Source organism: Erythranthe guttata, chromosome 13 (assembly GCF_056151865.1).
Source record: "Erythranthe guttata isolate IM_541 chromosome 13, IM_541, whole genome shotgun sequence".
NCBI lineage: Eukaryota > Viridiplantae > Streptophyta > Magnoliopsida > Lamiales > Phrymaceae > Erythranthe > Erythranthe guttata.
This window is the reverse complement of record NC_142545.1, coordinates 9,768,583-9,786,483: the sequence shown is the minus strand read 5'-3', so window position 1 is coordinate 9,786,483 and position 17,901 is coordinate 9,768,583. Positions and strand designations below refer to the sequence as shown.

The window sequence follows — 17,901 nt, the reverse complement described above, 5'->3', positions numbered from 1 at the left end:
GCAGACACGAAAACATATTCACGAAAAATAAAATAAATATTTTTTTTGAAAATTAATTAACTGTGGTGGAAGAAAAAAATATAACTCACAGCAAGTTCATAACTTATTTTACCATAACTCATCTAACCCAAAAAAATTGAGAATCAAATAAGAGAATAACCAAAACAAATAGAAAGGGCAAGGGCTTGTTAATGACTTTTTTTTTTCTAAATACTGTACTATTTTCTAAGCACCAAAAATAAAATAGTCATTTTTTCAAGGGTAAATTACAAACACCCCCCTGAGGTATAGTCAAATTACAAAAACACCCATCTTGTTTGGATAATTACAACTACCCCCTCAGCTCTTCAAATTTAGTGGAATCTTCGAGATTAGATGAAATATTATCACTTTTGTACCCGTTTTATACTATTCAAACTCTACATTATGAAGTAAGATGATCATAATATGTGATTTTTAGCTTATGTATATCAGTTTGTGGTGCATCGGAAACTGTATTTTTACACAAAACGAATACAAACTAGAGCACATTCCACGGAATCTAGATGATTGTATTGAATTTGGCACAATAAGGGTGGAGGTGTAAGAAAAAATCATAGTTGAGGGGGTAGATGTAATTATCCAAACAAGAGGGGAGTTTTTGTAATTTGACCATACCTCAGGGGGTGTTTGTAATTTACCCTTTTTTCAATCAATAATTAATAAAATATCAACTCAACAGGCCAAATATTTAAGAATTTAACTCAAAAGAATTGGGAAGACTCATCTTTGTAGAGTCCAAATTAATCCACCAATATTTTTTAGTAAATAAAATTCTCCAATAATTTTGTATGGATGATTTACTATTCCCAAATCAACTAGAACAACAAAGCTAGAAATACCAAAATAAAAAATCCATTATCGTCAAAAAAAATAAAAATGAATCGTTTCAAGAGATCTCATTTTTTTGTTAAAATAAAATCATGGAATAGGCAAATCAATCACTAACATGCATGTGTATTACTCTATCAAAGATTGGCTACAATTACTCGATGGGCGTGGTCATTTCTTAGACTTCCTTCAACAATACTGATATCACATAGATTGAATTTTAGAGGAAGGTTAGGATTTTTTTGGGAGAAAATAGAGAAAAATTAGTAATTTGCGTATTGTCTTTCCCTCAGTTTTTTTTAGTCTTCCGGTATTTAGGATTCTCGGCAGGGATAATACGGTAATTGCACACATTTTATTAACACCATTAGACGTTTCACGGTGTTTGGTGGATGGAGAGGGGTATTTGTTACAAATGGTACATTAGGGGATATCTGTTATAGTGGGCATACTTCAGGAGTAATCTGTAATTAACCCTTAAGCTAATAAGACCCACCCCACCCCAACATGTATATGTTATATTACATACTCTTTACTTGATCAAGAATGCTAAACTTTCCTCTCAAAAAATAAGAACAAAAAAAGAATGCTAAATATATTTTGAACTGGTATAGTAAAAATCGAAAAGGGAATATAAAATCTGGAGTGTATTTCCTTTTTTTTCCCTCTACTCTATCTGACATTGTTACAATATGTTATTTTTATGGGTAAATTATGAGAAACTCCATAAGTTAAGGTCTAATTATAAAAATTCCCATCATGTTTACGTAATTACGAAAATCCCCCTAAGGTATATCGCCATCTTACACAGTCCACCTACGATATTATCTTTGAGGAAATCTTTTTGATTCTATGAAATCTTCCACTCAAAATGTCTTTTTAGTCCTTGAACATGTGTCACTACTAATAATCACATATAATTATAAGGATAGTAATTACTTATAGTGTAAACTGTAATATTTTACAACAACGTAGTTATTTTTAATTTTAAAACTATTATGTCATTCTTCATCTTATAATTCTTAAAATAGAAAAAAAAATAAAACATATATATATAAAATAATTAAACATATGTAGTAACATTAAAACATTTTTTTTTTGTTTTTTTTTTGTAATTTTTTGTTTATAATAAATTCAATTTACGTAATTTGGAAATATTCTCGTATTTCTTATTTTATGTTACAAATATTTTTATTATTTTTAATAAATTTTTGATAATATTTCAATTGTAAACAAGCGAGGGAAGGAGAAGTCGACCAAGGCAATAAAATTAGGATTTCTCTTTCATTTCTCTGTTCCGTAGGATCTTAGGGCAATTATCAATATATATTTTTTTTCGTCAGAAGTAACACAATAGCGGAGTTCTCGTAATTTATTCTTTGTTTTGATGCAAATAACTGAAAGGTCAAACATACAACACACATATCTTGTGAATGAATATAAACGGTCAACAACTGGTCAGACGAGGATTTTTGTAACTACTCAAACATGGAGTGGATTTTCGTAACAAGACCTTAGCTCAGGAGGTTTCTGGTAAGAAAAGTCTCTAACAATGAACATTGTGCTACCAACTTAGCATCTCAACTTTGTTAGTGGATGTGCAACTTCAAGCTGCATTATTAAAAATAGCAACGGATGAATTGTCTTTGGTGACTCAAAATTCCATCATTGCTTTGATCCTTTGGATGCTATTATGTATTTGTCTTTTTAGAAGACCCGCATACCTGCCCATAAAATCCTCATGGGTACCCGCCCCGCAAAATCCCCAATTTGTTTTTCAAGAAAAATGCAATCTACTAATAATTTAAATACTTACTTCAAACAAACCAACAAAATTTAAATTTAACTTCAAATCACAAAATCCAATACATTTTTTAGGGTCTGTAATATTAAAATATTGAATTATTTATATTTTAATATAATAAACAATAAATATATATAAATAATATCATGGGAGCGGGTATGCGGGTCTACGGGCCGGGTCACACTCAGGGGCGGATCTAGGGGGTGGCCAACTATGCCATGGACCACCGCAAATAATGAAAATAAATTTGCCTTAGTGGCAAAGATTTCCAAGTTGTTAGACGAGGTCATGAGTTCGACTCCAATATGGTACAAAAAAATATTGTTTAATTTTTTTGTCTATATTTCTTTTGAGCCCCTCTCCCATAAACACATTATATTATATCTATATTACTATTTAGTCCACCCAAAATTCAAAATATGCAAAAAAAATCCTAACTTGTTTTTTTTTTTTTTTTAGCCCCTCTCCCCAAAAACACATTATATTATATCTATATTATTATTTAGTACACCCTAAATTCCAAATATACAAAAAAAATCCTAAATTTTTTTTTTTTAGCCCCTCTCCCCAAAAACACATTATATTATATCTATATTATTATTTATTCCACCCAAAATTCAAAACATACAAAAAAAGTCCTAAATTTTTTCTTCTCCTAATTTATCCAAAAAAAAAAAAAAGTTTCAATTTTTTTCCCTTCTCCTAATTTATCCAACAAAAAAAGGTTCAAATTTTTTTTCCGGGGCGCTGCCCCCGAACCCCCGAAAATTTAACCTCACTGTACAATAAATTCTTGGACTCGACACAGCCGGCAAACCCTGAATTTTCGTCCTACATCCGCCACTGGTCACACTACAAACCCGTCCCCATCCCCGTACCCGGTCAATTTTATTTTTTCAATCCCCATCCCGCCCCATCTGTTTTAGGGGCGGGTAATACCCGGGAATTGCGGAGTCGGGCGAAGCGGTGATCCATCGGGACGGGTCAAATTGCCATCCTTCCCAAAATCCTATGCATGTGGTAATGCTTCAATATGAGGAGGATGTTCAGATATCCCCACATGAGAGTTCCTCATCCAACTATCTCTATTTTCAGATATTTTCATGCTTTCTCCAGCCACACACTTGGCAAAACCTCATTGGTTAGAACAGCCCATGCTCACAATCACTTCTCTTCTTCATGTGATTATTACTATCTCGTGTCTGATGGCTCCAAAATATTCAAAATGGATTAGTGGTGATAGCCGTTGCCAAATGGAACCTCAAGATTTCCAAATGCCACCTGTATTAATATCACTACCAATCCAGATAATGATATTCATAGATAAGGGTGCTCCCATATCATACATACCCCAATTCATATAAATACCTTCACTTGCCTGCCTTAGAAATCAACCCAACACACATTAAACATTCTTTGCAAATACACATTCTTTCATTTCATAATACAATAATGGCTGCCTCTTCAATGGCGTTGTCTTCCCCATCTTTCGCCGGACAGGCAGTGAAGCTCTCTCCCGAAATCAGCGCCAACTACAGCCGTGTCTCAATGAGGAAAACCGCCGCAAAGCCGAAGCCTGCTTCATCCGGCAGCCCATGGTACGGCCCAGACCGTGTCAAGTATTTGGGCCCATTCTCCGGGGAGGCACCTAGCTACCTCACCGGTGAGTTCCCAGGTGACTACGGGTGGGACACCGCTGGACTTTCAGCTGACCCCGAAACATTCTCCAAGAACCGTGAGCTTGAAGTGATCCACTCAAGATGGGCCATGCTTGGTGCTCTTGGTTGCGTCTTCCCCGAGCTTTTGGCCCGCAATGGTGTAAAGTTCGGTGAGGCTGTTTGGTTCAAGGCCGGATCACAAATCTTCAGTGAGGGTGGCCTCGACTATTTGGGCAACCCAAGCTTGGTCCATGCTCAGAGCATATTGGCCATTTGGGGTGTCCAAGTTGTTTTGATGGGAGCTATTGAGGGCTATAGAATTGCCGGTGGGCCCCTCGGTGAGGTGGTTGACCCACTTTACCCGGGTGGTAGCTTCGACCCATTGGGCCTTGCTGATGACCCGGAAGCCTTCGCTGAGCTCAAGGTAAAGGAGCTAAAGAACGGCAGACTTGCAATGTTCTCCATGTTCGGATTCTTTGTTCAGGCTATTGTTACCGGAAAGGGCCCACTCGAAAACCTTGCCGACCATCTTGCCGATCCCGTTAACAACAATGCCTGGGCCTTTGCCACTAACTTCGTACCCGGAAAGTGAGCTCAAGTTAGGATAATGTGAGCCCACAAATTGTGTTCTTAATTTTTTTCGTGTAAATGAATTATTAGTTGTCACTATTAATTAATGCAATGTCTCTAGTGTAAATGGGTTTGATCTTATACTTGATCCTAGTTTTTAATACCTCTTAATTGATTTATTGAAGTATCATTTAAGGTTTCCACTATCATCCAAACTTTTTGTATTTTTGAAGGATATTCTACTTGGAAAATGATAATTAACATCCTAAGTCTGTTCACTACTAGAAAATTCCAATTTAGCAACGACCATTAGCGACATATAATAGATCCGTCTCTACTATGTATGTTTAGCAACATAATTAGCGATGGAACAAATAATCGTAGCTTTAAATGTAAACCATCGGCGATAGTGACTTCAATTAGCGATAGATGAAAAATCCGTGACTAATTTAAACATTCAGCTATAGAATTTGCAACGGACAACATATCTGTTGCTAATAGAATTTTAGCGTTCCAACCCCATTGATAATTATTATAATTTATTTAAGTAATGAATTTTATTACTTTTTGGTTTTCAATTGACAATTGCTGAAATTGGTTTTTTTCCCCACTTTCTCACTTTCCTTACTTCCCTTCACCCCCTCCCCTGCGCCATCGTTTCTTTCATCCAAACTTGACCACCCATCCTCCTGCCTTCATTCTCTGTCTATTATCGTCTCCGCCCATTGGAAAAAGTAAAAAATGCAAAGGTCCCAAAAATTCCCCATCTTTGTCAGTTTTTCAATCCCCCACTAGTCACCGCTGCGGTGACGCCACTCATGTCGTCTTCAACTAGATCTGCCCGTTCACATAAGAATTTGACACTAGAACGGAATCAGGTAAAATCGTTGTTATTTCATTATTTATGAATTGGTTCGTGTGTGTTGTTTAATATTTTATTTGGTAAAAACCCTAATATTGGAATGGGTATTTTGGTGTTGTTAACAGTCCCGCATTTCCATTCACATTATGATAAAATATTATATTTTATTGTTATTTTTATGTTTTATGATTGTCTATGTCCTATTGGTGATAATGATTTTGAAGTTTTGGAGAATGAATATTCATAAGAGACAATAAAGTGTGAGATTTAGGTTTCAATTTTAGTTTTGGATTGCATTTCAGAATAAATATTATGTCCTAATTTCAGTTTTGGATTGGTTTGGAGAATGAATATTATGTTCTACTTCCAGTTTTGGATCGAGAGTGACTATGTTCAAGGTAAGGACTGTGTTCTTGTTAATTTGTTCATTCCTATACTGCAAATATGCTACAAAATATTGTGACCTGAAAACGTAGCATGTTATAATTCACCGTTATGTTTCATATTTCAGTTACAACTTTATTTTATCATGTGTTTCAGCTGTAGCAAACACATTTGTTAGTTGGTTGCACATATTATTTTTTTCACTACTGACCGAATTACCTACTTTTAGAATTCAAGAGCTCAGGTAACTTACATATGCCAAATATAAGGGACACTTAGAAGATGCAAGTCTTTGTGGCTGAAAGAGAAAGCTACTCGGGTAAATTATTTCTAACATATCTAGTCATAATATTACAATTATATGCTCATCTCAAATAAAATTGATAAAACTGTATTGAATACTATAATTTTTATATGTATTATATCATTTTATTCTTGGTACATAGAAATTAGTTATCAGTAGTTCATTTTTTGTAATGATGTCTTTAGTATTCTGCATAATTATTGAAGAAGGTGTAAAGAGGTGCATTAAAATAATTATTTCAATTGTATAATAGTATCAGATTTGTACAGTATCAGGCATTTACATCTTTAATTTATCATGTGGTATTTTTTCTTGATAAATTATTATCTTTGCTTTCTCACAATTTTTGAAGAAAAATGCCTAGGCAGTGGCAGTAGCACGCATCCTTTACAATTGTTTATGTAAATTGTTATTGTTGATTGTTAATGTAATTTTACTTAACATTCTATGTGTTGTGTACAGGACTTGGATTGCTTGTCTGATGTTGTCTTATGTTGTTGATGATCGACGAAATGGTTGGATTATCATATTTTGATGGATCAACTAAATTTCAACTTCCATCCTGGTAAACTTTTCTCCCACTTTGATCATAGAGTTAGTTCATGCATTAATTTCATTTAGTTTGCTCGCAAAGTGAATGCATCTATATGCTTATGTATTATCTTTCATATCTAGAAATTAAACTGATTTGCATAAGTTTGTGAGCACAAATGACATTTTTTTTTAGCTCTTAGATATAATATTCATCTTTGCCAAGTCATTATTTGATAAGATTTGTATATTGTGCGAATGTATACTTATTGGTTCAGTTTTTATTATATCAGGCTATAAATAAGACACAAGTTGATGGTGAGGAAACGAAGATGCAAGAATTGTAGAGGAAAAGAAAGGTGGTGTTAATGGCCATAGAGACTACATTGTTCTTATAGGTTAAAATTCAAATTCCTGTTTTGACAGCTTGATTCTTTTCGATCTTGTATACAGAACCTTCAATGAAAATTCAAGTTATTGTTTGTTGAATTTGTGTATCTGCAAATAATTATATTAATTTTATTGGTGTTTATATAAATGAAATTAATGTATTTAAAAATATATTTTTTTTGTTAAATTAATAGATTTTTGTAACGGATTTAGTGAAAGATGTATCCCTCTCCAATTAAGATTCTAGCTTTAATTAGTGACGGATGAATAAATTTAGCGACGAAATATCTCGTGTTTTTTGGTCAGATTTTGTAACGTCTTTGTTTGTCATTAGTGACGGATCATTCCATTGCTAACATATAGCGACGGATGATTACATGCTCGTAGCTAAATTTTAGCGACACGTCATTTAGCGATCTCCATAGCTACGAACCATTTTTGTCGCTAAATCGTTATTACCAACGGATTTTGGCCATTTAGCGACAGATTGTTCCGTCAGTAAATGACAGTTTTCTAGTAGTGGTTGTTCTATACTCGTCTAGTTCCACCAAAAATATGGTAATCGAGACAAGTTTAAATCCATGTATTGCATGTCACAGTTTTTAATAGGGGTTCTTTTAGAAAAAAAAACCCTCAAACCTTTCATTAATGGAGGCGTTTTTGGCATTTTGCACCCTTGAATTATACTCTATTGGCACTTTGCACTCTTAAATTGGAAAATTCGCAGAATGCACCCTTGAAATATAAATTGCTTGGTAAAATACACCCCAATTCATTTTTGGCTTGAACGTGTTACCGACAATTTATTTGCTAAATAAAAAAAGAGGTATAATTTGTCATCTTCTATTATCCTCCACAGGACTATATTCCAGAACCAGTATTGAAGATTACAAAAAGAGTACTCAATAAGAGTATTCGTAACTAAAAAGTTACATAAAAACAGTCCAACTTAAAAGTACAATTCATACATATATATATATATATATATATATATATATATATATATATATATATATATATATATATATATATATATATATATATATATATATATATTCAAACTTCAAGTTTACTAGAAATAATATGAATCTGGAAAATTCTGAAAAAAAAATAAAAATAAAGAAATAAGATTTTGAAAGGTTTTTAGTTTGAAGATATAATATTATAATATATAAATAAATAAAATTCAATAAAATATAATAAAGTAACAGAGATTTACATGCGGGTCTAGACAGGGCCATGGGGCGGTTTTCGGCCCAGAACCAGCCCAAACCGGCCCGTTGACGAACTGGACTAGCCCGTTGATTGGTGAACGGTAGCGGAACCGTGAACCGGCCCGTGTCCCTCGGGACGTGCCCGGCGGTTCACCCGAATTAAAAAAAAAAAGCTGAAAAAAGATGAATCGACCTAGTGAACCGGCCGTTATTTGCTCTTTTTTGAACGCACCCCTCCCCCCACCCCCATTTTTTCCTATAAAATTAAGTTCAAGTCATTTCATTTATTTTCTTCTATTTTTTTCCTATTTAAGAGTAATTATTTTAATTTATTTATCCATCACGTATTTAAAATATATAAAAAAAAAAGCTGAAAAAAGATGAATCGACCTAGTGAACCGGCCGTTATTTGCTCTTTTTTGAACACCCCCCCCCCCCCCCCAATTTTTTCCTATAAAATTAAGTTCAAGTCATTTCATTTATTTTCTTCTATTTTTTTTCTTATTTAAGAGTAATTATTTTAATTTATTTATCCATCACGTATTTAATATTAGGGGTGGCAATTTGGATCCGGTTCCATGGATTCGATTAGATCCGGTTCGGTTCATAAGGATCCAGTTTAGATTAAGACTAGTTGAAACAAATCGAATCGGATCCAATTGATATTTTTTTAAAACTGGATCCATGTGGATCCACTTTAAATCCATTGAAAGTTTAACCACAAAATAAAGTGGGTCATATTGGATCCAACCAAAACTCAATTAAATACCAACACAATTTTCTCAAAAAAAAAAAAAAAAAAGTCAAAATATTATTTTAATTAAAAGTTTAATCGATAAAAAATTCTCTCTCAGATTTCACCCCAAAAATTTTCTCAACCCATCGCCATTCCCCACCTCCATCGCCGCTCCTCGCCGACCGCCGCCGTCAACAACCTCCACTCCGCTCGCCGCCGTCAACAACCTGCACTCCGCTCGCCGCCGTGAACAGCCTCCACTCCGCTCCCCGCCGTCAACAGCCTCCACTCCGCTCGCTGCCGCACGCCGCTCGCCGCCTTAACAAAAAAAAGGGGGGGGATTTAGAGCCACGTAAGAAACAAGCTTGAGATATGCAGTCTTGCCTCTCCAAGAACAATTTTCTTCACCAAAAGTAAATTTTCTTTTTCCTTTTTTCTTAATTTCTTTATATATATATATTAAGTTGCATTTTTATTTACTCAATAAGTCAATATCTTGGACATGTAGTAAATATTGAAATTTAGTGTCTGATCATTTCCAGGTGATTCTTAGTTTGGAGTTTATTGTAAAGTTATGGTCTTTACACACTTTTATTGAAATTTGTGTGTGTGTGTGTGTGTATAGAAACTGTGTATGCGAGTGTGTGTGTGTGTGTAAAACAGTGTGTGTGTGTGTGTAGAAACTGTGTATGCGAGTGTGTGTGTGTGTAAAACAGAGTGTGTGTGTGTAAACAGTGTGTGTAGAAGTTGTGTGTGCATGTGAGTGTGTGTGTGTGTGTAAAACAGTGTGTGTATGTGAGTGTGTGTGTGTGTGTGTTAAACAGTGTGTGTGTATGTGTAAAACAGAGTGTGTGTGTGTGTGTAAAACAGTGTGTGTGTGTGTGTGTGTGTGTAAAATAGTGTGTGCGTGTAAAACAGAGTGTGTGTGTGTGTGTGTAAAACAGAGTGTGTGTGTGTGTAAAATGGTGTGTGTGTGTGTGTGCGTGAAACAGTGTGTGTGTGTGTGAGTGTGTGCGTGTGTGTGAGAGTGTGTATGAAAAGTGTGTGAATATGTGTGAGTTTGAAAGCTTAGATATTAAACCACATAAATTGAGATATTAAATCCTAAAAGTTGAGATATTAAACTACATAAATTAAGATATTAAATCCTAAAAGTTGAAATATTCAACCTCATAAGTTGAATTAAAAATGAAATGGATCCATGTGGATCCAATCCGGATCGGTCTAAATTCGATCCACATTAAATCTATTCATATAGGTTGATATTGGATCCGGATCCTTTTGAATCCGATCCACATGGATCCGGATCGGATCCGGTCCAAGTTGAGAAATTGCCACCCCTATTTAATATATATATGTATATATATATATATATATATATATATATATATATATATATATATATATATATATATATATATATATATATATAAATTTTCGGACCGGCCAGGAACCGGAGTGAACCGGTGGGCCGGCCTGGCCCGGCGAACCGTATGTTGTACGGGCCGGTTCCGGTTCCTGAAAAGATGAACCGTGAACCGGAGTGAACCGTCCCGGAACCGGCCCGAACCGGGCCATGGCCGTGTCTATGCGGGGCAGGTATACACAAACCTGCAGTCGCCCCGAACCTGTTTCCGGGGAAAAAATAGAACCCGTACCCTCCCCTTTTATTTGCGGGGCGGGCATTTCCCATAAATTTCGGGAAGGGTACCGGGTCGGATAAAAATTATCATCCCTAGCGCTAACAAAGACAAGAAGAAGCTAAGGTCGCATCTCGAAACGAATGACGTCAGGTACGAACTATGATATGTGTAATTTAACCTAAATGCCCATTAAATACAGCAGACCCAAATAAACAGGGAATTAGGTTACACAACCCTAATGAGTCTTGCATCTCAGGTACGACATGTCTATAAATTGGGAGTTCATTAAAACCCTGAACTTTTAATGGTTTATTCTACAAGAAACATATAATATATTCGCAGACACGAAAACATATTCACGAAAAATAAAATAAATATTTTTTTTGAAAATTAATTAACTGTGGTGGAAGAAAAAAATATAACTCACAGCAAGTTCATAACTTATTTTACCATAACTCATCTAACCCAAAAAAATTGAGAATCAAATAAGAGAATAACCAAAACAAATAGAAAGGGCAAGGGCTTGTTAATGACTTTTTTTTTTCTAAATACTGTACTATTTTCTAAGCACCAAAAATAAAATAGTCATTTTTTCAAGGGTAAATTACAAACACCCCCCTGAGGTATAGTCAAATTACAAAAACACCCATCTTGTTTGGATAATTACAACTACCCCCTCAGCTCTTCAAATTTAGTGGAATCTTCGAGATTAGATGAAATATTATCACTTTTGTACCCGTTTTATACTATTCAAACTCTACATTATGAAGTAAGATGATCATAATATGTGATTTTTAGCTTATGTATATCAGTTTGTGGTGCATCGGAAACTGTATTTTTACACAAAACGAATACAAACTAGAGCACATTCCACGGAATCTAGATGATTGTATTGAATTTGGCACAATAAGGGTGGAGGTGTAAGAAAAAATCATAGTTGAGGGGGTAGATGTAATTATCCAAACAAGAGGGGAGTTTTTGTAATTTGACCATACCTCAGGGGGGTGTTTGTAATTTACCCTTTTTTCAATCAATAATTAATAAAATATCAACTCAACAGGCCAAATATTTAAGAATTTAACTCAAAAGAATTGGGAAGACTCATCTTTGTAGAGTCCAAATTAATCCACCAATATTTTTTAGTAAATAAAATTCTCCAATAATTTTGTATGGATGATTTACTATTCCCAAATCAACTAGAACAACAAAGCTAGAAATACCAAAATAAAAAATCCATTATCGTCAAAAAAAATAAAAATGAATCGTTTCAAGAGATCTCATTTTTTTGTTAAAATAAAATCATGGAATAGGCAAATCAATCACTAACATGCATGTGTATTACTCTATCAAAGATTGGCTACAATTACTCGATGGGCGTGGTCATTTCTTAGACTTCCTTCAACAATACTGATATCACATAGATTGAATTTTAGAGGAAGGTTAGGATTTTTTTGGGAGAAAATAGAGAAAAATTAGTAATTTGCGTATTGTCTTTCCCTCAGTTTTTTTTAGTCTTCCGGTATTTAGGATTCTCGGCAGGGATAATACGGTAATTGCACACATTTTATTAACACCATTAGACGTTTCACGGTGTTTGGTGGATGGAGAGGGGTATTTGTTACAAATGGTACATTAGGGGATATCTGTTATAGTGGGCATACTTCAGGAGTAATCTGTAATTAACCCTTAAGCTAATAAGACCCACCCCACCCCAACATGTATATGTTATATTACATACTCTTTACTTGATCAAGAATGCTAAACTTTCCTCTCAAAAAATAAGAACAAAAAAAGAATGCTAAATATATTTTGAACTGGTATAGTAAAAATCGAAAAGGGAATATAAAATCTGGAGTGTATTTCCTTTTTTTTCCCTCTACTCTATCTGACATTGTTACAATATGTTATTTTTATGGGTAAATTATGAGAAACTCCATAAGTTAAGGTCTAATTATAAAAATTCCCATCATGTTTACGTAATTACGAAAATCCCCCTAAGGTATATCGCCATCTTACACAGTCCACCTACGATATTATCTTTGAGGAAATCTTTTTGATTCTATGAAATCTTCCACTCAAAATGTCTTTTTAGTCCTTGAACATGTGTCACTACTAATAATCACATATAATTATAAGGATAGTAATTACTTATAGTGTAAACTGTAATATTTTACAACAACGTAGTTATTTTTAATTTTAAAACTATTATGTCATTCTTCATCTTATAATTCTTAAAATAGAAAAAAAAATAAAACATATATATATAAAATAATTAAACATATGTAGTAACATTAAAACATTTTTTTTTGTTTTTTTTTTGTAATTTTTTGTTTATAATAAATTCAATTTACGTAATTTGGAAATATTCTCGTATTTCTTATTTTATGTTACAAATATTTTTATTATTTTTAATAAATTTTTGATAATATTTCAATTGTAAACAAGCGAGGGAAGGAGAAGTCGACCAAGGCAATAAAATTAGGATTTCTCTTTCATTTCTCTGTTCCGTAGGATCTTAGGGCAATTATCAATATATATTTTTTTTCGTCAGAAGTAACACAATATCGGAGTTCTCGTAATTTATTCTTTGTTTTGATGCAAATAACTGAAAGGTCAAACATACAACACACATATCTTGTGAATGAATATAAACGGTCAACAACTGGTCAGACGAGGATTTTTGTAACTACTCAAACATGGAGTGGATTTTCGTAACAAGACCTTAGCTCAGGAGGTTTCTGGTAAGAAAAGTCTCTAACAATGAACATTGTGCTACCAACTTAGCATCTCAACTTTGTTAGTGGATGTGCAACTTCAAGCTGCATTATTAAAAATAGCAACGGATGAATTGTCTTTGGTGACTCAAAATTCCATCATTGCTTTGATCCTTTGGATGCTATTATGTATTTGTCTTTTTAGAAGACCCGCATACCTGCCCATAAAATCCTCATGGGTACCCGCCCCGCAAAATCCCCAATTTGTTTTTCAAGAAAAATGCAATCTACTAATAATTTAAATACTTACTTCAAACAAACCAACAAAATTTAAATTTAACTTCAAATCACAAAATCCAATACATTTTTTAGGGTCTGTAATATTAAATTATTGAATTATTTATATTTTAATATAATAAACAATAAATATATATAAATAATATCATGGGAGCGGGTATGCGGGTCTACGGGCCGGGTCACACTCAGGGGCGGATCTAGGGGGTGGCCAACTATGCCATGGACCACCGCAAATAATGAAAATAAATTTGCCTTAGTGGCAAAGATTTCCAAGTTGTTAGACGAGGTCATGAGTTCGACTCCAATATGGTACAAAAAAATATTGTTTAATTTTTTTGTCTATATTTCTTTTGAGCCCCTCTCCCATAAACACATTATATTATATCTATATTACTATTTAGTCCACCCAAAATTCAAAATATGCAAAAAAAATCCTAACTTGTTTTTTTTTTTTTTTTAGCCCCTCTCCCCAAAAACACATTATATTATATCTATATTATTATTTAGTACACCCTAAATTCCAAATATACAAAAAAAAATCCTAAATTTTTTTTTTTTAGCCCCTCTCCCCAAAAACACATTATATTATATCTATATTATTATTTATTCCACCCAAAATTCAAAACATACAAAAAAAGTCCTAAATTTTTTCTTCTCCTAATTTATCCAAAAAAAAAAAAAAGTTTCAATTTTTTTTCCCTTCTCCTAATTTATCCAACAAAAAAAGGTTCAAATTTTTTTTCCGGGGCGCTGCCCCCGAACCCCCGAAAATTTAACCTCACTGTACAATAAATTCTTGGACTCGACACAGCCGGCAAACCCTGAATTTTCGTCCTACATCCGCCACTGGTCACACTACAAACCCGTCCCCATCCCCGTACCCGGTCAATTTTATTTTTTCAATCCCCATCCCGCCCCATCTGTTTTAGGGGCGGGTAATACCCGGGAATTGCGGAGTCGGGCGAAGCGGTGATCCATCGGGACGGGTCAAATTGCCATCCTTCCCAAAATCCTATGCATGTGGTAATGCTTCAATATGAGGAGGATGTTCAGATATCCCCACATGAGAGTTCCTCATCCAACTATCTCTATTTTCAGATATTTTCATGCTTTCTCCAGCCACACACTTGGCAAAACCTCATTGGTTAGAACAGCCCATGCTCACAATCACTTCTCTTCTTCATGTGATTATTACTATCTCGTGTCTGATGGCTCCAAAATATTCAAAATGGATTAGTGGTGATAGCCGTTGCCAAATGGAACCTCAAGATTTCCAAATGCCACCTGTATTAATATCACTACCAATCCAGATAATGATATTCATAGATAAGGGTGCTCCCATATCATACATACCCCAATTCATATAAATACCTTCACTTGCCTGCCTTAGAAATCAACCCAACACACATTAAACATTCTTTGCAAATACACATTCTTTCATTTCATAATACAATAATGGCTGCCTCTTCAATGGCGTTGTCTTCCCCATCTTTCGCCGGACAGGCAGTGAAGCTCTCTCCCGAAATCAGCGCCAACTACAGCCGTGTCTCAATGAGGAAAACCGCCGCAAAGCCGAAGCCTGCTTCATCCGGCAGCCCATGGTACGGCCCAGACCGTGTCAAGTATTTGGGCCCATTCTCCGGGGAGGCACCTAGCTACCTCACCGGTGAGTTCCCAGGTGACTACGGGTGGGACACCGCTGGACTTTCAGCTGACCCCGAAACATTCTCCAAGAACCGTGAGCTTGAAGTGATCCACTCAAGATGGGCCATGCTTGGTGCTCTTGGTTGCGTCTTCCCCGAGCTTTTGGCCCGCAATGGTGTAAAGTTCGGTGAGGCTGTTTGGTTCAAGGCCGGATCACAAATCTTCAGTGAGGGTGGCCTCGACTATTTGGGCAACCCAAGCTTGGTCCATGCTCAGAGCATATTGGCCATTTGGGGTGTCCAAGTTGTTTTGATGGGAGCTATTGAGGGCTATAGAATTGCCGGTGGGCCCCTCGGTGAGGTGGTTGACCCACTTTACCCGGGTGGTAGCTTCGACCCATTGGGCCTTGCTGATGACCCGGAAGCCTTCGCTGAGCTCAAGGTAAAGGAGCTAAAGAACGGCAGACTTGCAATGTTCTCCATGTTCGGATTCTTTGTTCAGGCTATTGTTACCGGAAAGGGCCCACTCGAAAACCTTGCCGACCATCTTGCCGATCCCGTTAACAACAATGCCTGGGCCTTTGCCACTAACTTCGTACCCGGAAAGTGAGCTCAAGTTAGGATAATGTGAGCCCACAAATTGTGTTCTTAATTTTTTTCGTGTAAATGAATTATTAGTTGTCACTATTAATTAATGCAATGTCTCTAGTGTAAATGGGTTTGATCTTATACTTGATCCTAGTTTTTAATACCTCTTAATTGATTTATTGAAGTATCATTTAAGGTTTCCACTATCATCCAAACTTTTTGTATTTTTGAAGGATATTCTACTTGGAAAATGATAATTAACATCCTAAGTCTGTTGTTCTATACTCGTCTAGTTCCACCAAAAATATGGTAATCGAGACAAGTTTAAATCCATGTATTGCATGTCACAGTTTTTAATAGGGGTTCTTTTAGAAAAAAAAACCCTCAAACCTTTCATTAATGGAGGCGTTTTTGGCATTTTGCACCCTTGAATTATACTCTATTGGCACTTTGCACTCTTAAATTGGAAAATTCGCAGAATGCACCCTTGAAATATAAATTGCTTGGTAAAATACACCCCAATTCATTTTTGGCTTGAACGTGTTACCGACAATTTATTTGCTAAATAAAAAAAGAGGTATAATTTGTCATCTTCTATTATCCTCCACAGGACTATATTCCAGAACCAGTATTGAAGATTACAAAAAGAGTACTCAATAAGAGTATTCGTAACTAAAAAGTTACATAAAAACAGTCCAACTTAAAAGTACAATTCATACATATATATATATATATATATATATATATATATATATATATATATATATATATATATATATATATATATATATATATATATATATATATATATATATATATATATATATATATATATATTCAAACTTCAAGTTTACTAGAAATAATATGAATCTGGAAAATTCTGAAAAAAAAATAAAAATAAAGAAATAAGATTTTGAAAGGTTTTTAGTTTGAAGATATAATATTATAATATATAAATAAATAAAATTCAATAAAATATAATAAAGTAACAGAGATTTACATGCGGGTCTAGACAGGGCCATGGGCCGGTTTTCGGCCCAGAACCAGCCCAAACCGGCCCGTTGACGAACTGGACTAGCCCGTTGATTGGTGAACGGTAGCGGAACCGTGAACCGGCCCGTGTCCCTCGGGACGTGCCCGGCGGTTCACCCGAATTAAAAAAAAAAAGCTGAAAAAAGATGAATCGACCTAGTGAACCGGCCGTTATTTGCTCTTTTTTGAACGCACCCCTCCCCCCACCCCCATTTTTTCCTATAAAATTAAGTTCAAGTCATTTCATTTATTTTCTTCTATTTTTTTCCTATTTAAGAGTAATTATTTTAATTTATTTATCCATCACGTATTTAAAATATATAAAAAAAAAAGCTGAAAAAAGATGAATCGACCTAGTGAACCGGCCGTTATTTGCTCTTTTTTGAACACCCCCCCCCCCCCCCCCCCCAATTTTTTCCTATAAAATTAAGTTCAAGTCATTTCATTTATTTTCTTCTATTTTTTTTCCTATTTAAGAGTAATTATTTTAATTTATTTATCCATCACGTATTTAAAATATATAAAAAAAAAAAGCTGAAAAAAGATGAATCGACCTAGTGAACAGGCCGTTATTTGCTCTTTTTTGAACCCCCCCCCCCCCCCCCAATTTTTTCCTATAAAATTAAGTTCAAGTCATTTCATTTATTTTCTTCTATTTTTT

General features: G+C 34.8%; 2 protein-coding genes and 1 long non-coding RNA gene across 3 annotated transcripts; all 3 read left to right on the top strand.

Annotated features, from left to right (window-relative positions):
* Nucleotides 1–4,056: 4,056 nt before the first annotated feature.
* LOC148765838 (chlorophyll a-b binding protein 3C, chloroplastic-like) lies at nt 4,057–5,035 on the top strand. The gene has a single exon (XM_088812286.1). It carries the CDS (start codon nt 4,127–4,129, stop codon nt 4,922–4,924), a length of 798 nt encoding a protein of 265 aa, XP_088668412.1. The 5' UTR covers nt 4,057–4,126; the 3' UTR covers nt 4,925–5,035.
* A 436-nt stretch (nt 5,036–5,471) lies between these two features.
* On the top strand, nt 5,472–7,544 carry LOC148765837 (uncharacterized). Its single transcript, XR_016029368.1, has 3 exons — nt 5,472–5,780; nt 6,378–7,017; nt 7,277–7,544. It is a non-coding gene; the product is annotated as an uncharacterized LOC148765837 (long non-coding RNA).
* A 7,817-nt stretch (nt 7,545–15,361) lies between these two features.
* LOC148765836 (chlorophyll a-b binding protein 3C, chloroplastic-like) lies at nt 15,362–16,341 on the top strand. Its single transcript, XM_088812285.1, has one exon. The coding sequence runs from the start codon at nt 15,433–15,435 to the stop codon at nt 16,228–16,230; it is 798 nt and encodes a 265-aa protein (XP_088668411.1). The 5' UTR covers nt 15,362–15,432; the 3' UTR covers nt 16,231–16,341.
* Nucleotides 16,342–17,901: the final 1,560 nt, after the last annotated feature.